General features: G+C 38.8%; 1 protein-coding gene across 1 annotated transcript; it reads right to left on the bottom strand.

Annotated features, from left to right (window-relative positions):
• Window positions 1-1939: 1939 nt before the first annotated feature.
• On the bottom strand, window positions 1940-4329 carry LOC131848768 (uncharacterized). Its single transcript, XM_059198699.1, has 3 exons — window positions 3765-4329; window positions 2443-3722; window positions 1940-1993 (listed from the first exon to the last, which is right to left on the bottom strand). The coding sequence occupies exons 1-3, from the start codon at window positions 4327-4329 to the stop codon at window positions 1940-1942; spliced, it is 1899 nt and encodes a 632-aa protein (XP_059054682.1).
• Window positions 4330-4739: the final 410 nt, after the last annotated feature.

Consider the following 4739-nt stretch of genomic DNA (forward strand, 5'->3'; position numbering starts at 1 on the left):
AAAGGTTAAGGAAGAAAAATATGAACAGTTATTCTCAAATAGAACTCATAGTAACATAAGAAAGTATATTAACAGCTTACCTTTCTGGAATCAAGACGATCCAAAAGAGATTAATAATAATGAAAAACTTAAAATAACTAGGAAGCAGTTATTTCGAGGATTCAATAGAGATAGAAATAAGAAAGCGAGTAAAACAGTTATGAAAATGTATATAGATTTGAGTTCATATGGTTAGACTTATTATTAAAACAAAGTAATGTAAAAATGCTACTTACCTCCATTAGTTGTTGTGAGATTTGTCAAAGAAACGTCCTGTAAATAAAAATAGAAAATTATATACTCATGTTAACTTCAATATTATAAGTCGAATATACTTACATGAATACAGTACTTCGTTGAAGAATGATGATTATCTGCATATCGGCTTATCAAAACATGATTGACGATTAATAGTGCATATATTATAAATAAAATAAATTACTTGGTGGTACAGATATATCAACAAACAGCACACGTGGATGGTAATAAGAACAGGAACGATGTATCTGCAACTGAAAGATAATAAAACATTATTACATAAATAATATAATAGTAAAGTTAGAAAAAGGAAAGGAAATGATTAGGAGAAATGATGTAATGAAAAACGTTAATATAAAAATAGAATTAATAATAAAAGGATTTGTACTTACCTTACTAGTGAAAATTGATAAAATTTCTTGAATATTGTGATATGTGTGATCTTTATTATAGTAAATATATAATATATAAGAAAGTACAATGAAGGACAATAAAAATTGAATAAAAAAAAAATGTGTATACAATGCAAGGCATTAAAATATTGCGAGTTATATATATATAGATTTAGTTCATCGTAAATATTACTGTTGAAGCGGTTCCCTAGGGATATGTATCCCGAGAGATATATTCCTTCGATAAGACTGTCGTCACAGATCACGGGCAAAGTAAGGAGTTACGAGCGTACCTGGCTTTCTGCTATGGCGTCTTGGTGCAGGAATCGATGATCGACGACGATGATGATCGATGAACTGATCACACACACAACACGCGCGGCGGAAATTAGTGTATATACACCTTGAATATTGCACACTATCTATATACACCTTGACAATTCAATAGTTTATTAAATCGTAGTGATTCAATTATTATAAAACGTAATTATGTGCGAGCGGCGTTTCTCAGACACGAGCGGGAAACGAAGAAGTAGCGCCATCTTTCTTTCCAGCGATGGCGCGGGCGTACTCGGCTCCTTTCGGCCCTAGATCGTGAGTATGTCTGTCCTTGTCTATTACACGAGATGTGCATTTAAACTAGTTGTGGCGCAAACATTCCCCCGGCCTTAAAGGGTTGCCTTTAAAAAAATATACATATATATATACAACTGGGAAATGAATAGCAGTATGCGGAAGATATATATAAATAAATGAGCGGTATATTAATGTGTATAAGATTAATCATAAGCGGGAAGTTATCTGAGTTTATGTGAATACGATATATGAATGAAAGTTATATATAACTAAGCTAAATCTAATTCTAAATGCGGGCGATATTCATCAAGAAACTTATATAAATCGCGAAGATACTTGCGAGCACCCACGAAACATGTTCCATTGTCCGTATATAAACAGTTTATCGGGCCTCGGCGAGATAAGAATCGTTTAAGTGCGGATAAGAAACTAACCGTGCTTAAATCAGTAGCAACTTCAATATGAGTAGCACGGGTTGTCAGACAAGTGAAAATACATAGCCATGCTTTGCGGCCTTTAACCCCCGACCACGAATAGGTGTGTACTGTAAGGGACCGGCATAGTCACAGCCTACATGCGTAAATGCCTTATCAACTTGAGTAACGCGGTGGCTCGGTAGATCGGCCATGAGTGGAAACGTAGGGCGCGGTTTTATTTTAAAACAAGCGTTACATTTATGAATGCGATAACGTATTAAGCGGCGAGCGGACAGGATCCAGTACTTCTGCCTGAGTAAAGACATAAGTAACTCTGGTCCAGCATGAAGATGCTTCTTATGATAAAAATCGATAAGAATATCGATAACATGATCGCGGCGCGGTAAAAGTAGAGGATACTTAGTGCAGTAATCCTCAGCGGAACTTGACAAGCGACCACCGACGCGGATGACATCGTCCTTGTCTATAAATGGTCGGAGCTTGTTTAAAGCGGAAGAACAATATTTATTATTTTTTAAATTATTAAACTCATGTGCAAAATATACTTCTTGCACGGCGCGGATTAACTTTATTTCAGCAAAATCTAAGTCTTCACTCGTAAAAACGGTATTACGAGGAAGGCGTTTAATAAATTTATATATATAAACAATAGTCCGTAATAATTTAGAATATACAGAAAGGCGTTGAGATAGCGCGTAAAGTAGTGATTCAGAGGTATTTGAAATTAATGTGTGTATAACAGTCCGTTGTTCGGGAATGTCTTCATTCGATAAGTCGTGATTGACAACAAGTGGCCACTCGGCCGGGTTACTTAATACCCATGAAGGTCCGGTGTACCATAGCGGATGGTTTACTAGCTTGTCTGGTGTGAGTCCACGAGACAGGCAGTCTGCAGGATTATCGGAACCAGCAACGTGATAGAAACAGTCTGCCGGGACGTTATCGATAATTTGTACTACCCGATTGGCAACGAAAGTTTGCCAGCGGTGCGGAGAAGAGTGGATCCAACAAAGAGCCACTTTTGAATCACTAAAGGCGTATATATTATTCACAGGATACCGTGGTGCGATAGTATCAACAACCTTACGAAGTAGTTTTGCGAGTAATACGGCTGCGCACAATTCTAATCTCGCGATGGATACAATTTTTACAGGCGAGACCTTTGACTTGGCGCATAATAATTGAACAAAATATTTATTATCAACCTGAATGTGTAGGTAGACTACACCGCCATAAGCACGTTTACTAGCGTCAGCAAATCCTAAAATATTCAATTGACAATCCTCAACCACACCTAGGTGTCGCGGTATGCGAAGCCTATTAAGCGAGGGCAGTTCTAAACAGAACTGTCTCCAGGCTGCGATGATATGATGCGGGGGTTGAGCATCCCAATCACATTTCAACAACCAGAGTTCCTTAATAAGGAGCTTGGCGTACAAAATAGCGGGAGCCACGAAACCTAAAATGTCCCATAAACGGGCAACAGCGGAGAGAATAGCGCGCTTAGTACATATAGCGTCTGGCGTGATTACTTTGAACTTAAAAGAATCATTAGAGTTATCCCAAAATAGACCTAAGATCTTGTGCGGGGTGGAATTATCGAATGATTTGTCACTGAGGGTTTTGTGTGTATCCGGGATGTGAGCAAGCACGTCGCGGGAGCTGCTCGTCCACTTTACGAGATCAAACTGTGCCATTTTAAAAAGTGCAATAAGTTCGTTACTAATGGTAATAGCCTGTTCATCTGTCATAACAGAAGATACGATATCATCCATATATAGTGCGGACGAAGCAACAGCGGCAGCAGCAGGGAATTTATCCCCTTCATCTTCAACTAGTTGTCGAACAACGCGGAGCGCGAGAAATGGACTCGACCTCAGTCCGAAGCATACACGATTAAATTCATATTCAGTCACAGGATCATCGGTGCTGAAGCGGTACAAAATTCGCTGAAACCTACGATCGGGTTCGCGTACAACTATTTGATGAAACATTTGAAAACAGTCGGCGGAAATACAAACTTTAAAAAGACGAAAGTTAATTAAAATACTAAATAAATCACCCTGTAGGTTGGTACCACTATGCAATATATCATTTAACGAACGACCAGATGTCGTTTTACAACTGGCATCTAAAACCACGCGCAATTTAGTGGTGACCTTATCCTCTCGTAACACTCCGTGATGTGGAATGTAGTACGAGGGTATAAGTGAATTGTCTTGATGCGATTTAACTGGACTTAAATAGCCCTTATCAATATATGCGCGAATTACCTCGTTATAAGAAAAACGAAAATGAGGTGACGCTTCCAACTTACGTTCTAGACATAAATAACGTCTATGTGCGGCAGCGAAAGAGTCGCCTAAGGAGAACACGTCCTCTCGAAACGGCAGGGATACGATATATCTACCACTATCATCACGAGTAGTGGTGGCGCGAAAATAATGTTCACACTCGAGATCATCGGCACTCTGAGCGGGCGGCGCGGTTATCTCCTCCAATTCCCAAAAACTTTGGAAGAGAGTGTCCATACGATCATGAATCACGGAACAACATGACGTTGTATATGCGGTATTTAATAATGCGGAATTAGGCGATGCGGAATTAAAAGTGGGTACGGAACCCATGATTACAAACCCTAATACGGTTTGTATCGCAGGCGGAATATTACGATGCTTGCTATGCACAATACCCGGCAATAGCAAGTGCGGGAATATAGAACTACCTATAAGTACGTCTATATTACTAGGAATGGCAAACTCGCCGTCTGCCAGCGGTAGGTTTTTAATGTGTGAAAATGCGGCGGTATTGACAGGAACGGAAGGCAAACTGTCCGTAATACGGTCAACAACAAGCGCGGAAATATTAAAGTGAACATTAAAATTAAAACGAGAAAATATATTAAATTCTACTGAACCCTTAACGTTTTTTTGTGAGCCACCGATACCCTTTACCATCGTAGATGAATATTTTAATTCATTTAATAAACCTAAGCGGTCACAACATTCATCAGTAATAAAATTACTTTGGGACGCAC

Source organism: Achroia grisella, unplaced genomic scaffold (assembly GCF_030625045.1).
Source record: "Achroia grisella isolate CSIRO2021 unplaced genomic scaffold, CSIRO_AGI_Agris_v1 utg58740, whole genome shotgun sequence".
Taxonomy (NCBI): Eukaryota; Metazoa; Arthropoda; class Insecta; order Lepidoptera; family Pyralidae; genus Achroia; species Achroia grisella.

What these genes read in the sequence shown, in the direction of transcription:
- LOC131848768 (XM_059198699.1), bottom strand. Translation starts at nt 4,329, where the DNA reads ATGGGTTCCGTACCCACTTTTAATTCCGCATCGCCTAATTCCGCATTA. An exon ending in TAGTGGTACCAACCTACAGG is followed by an intron (nt 3,723 to 3,764) that starts GTGATTTATTTA and finishes GTCTTTTTAAAG; the next exon opens with TTTGTATTTCCGCCGACTGT. An exon ending in ACATTCCCGAACAACGGACT is followed by an intron (nt 1,994 to 2,442) that starts GTTATACACACA and finishes GTCTTTACTCAG; the next exon opens with GCAGAAGTACTGGATCCTGT.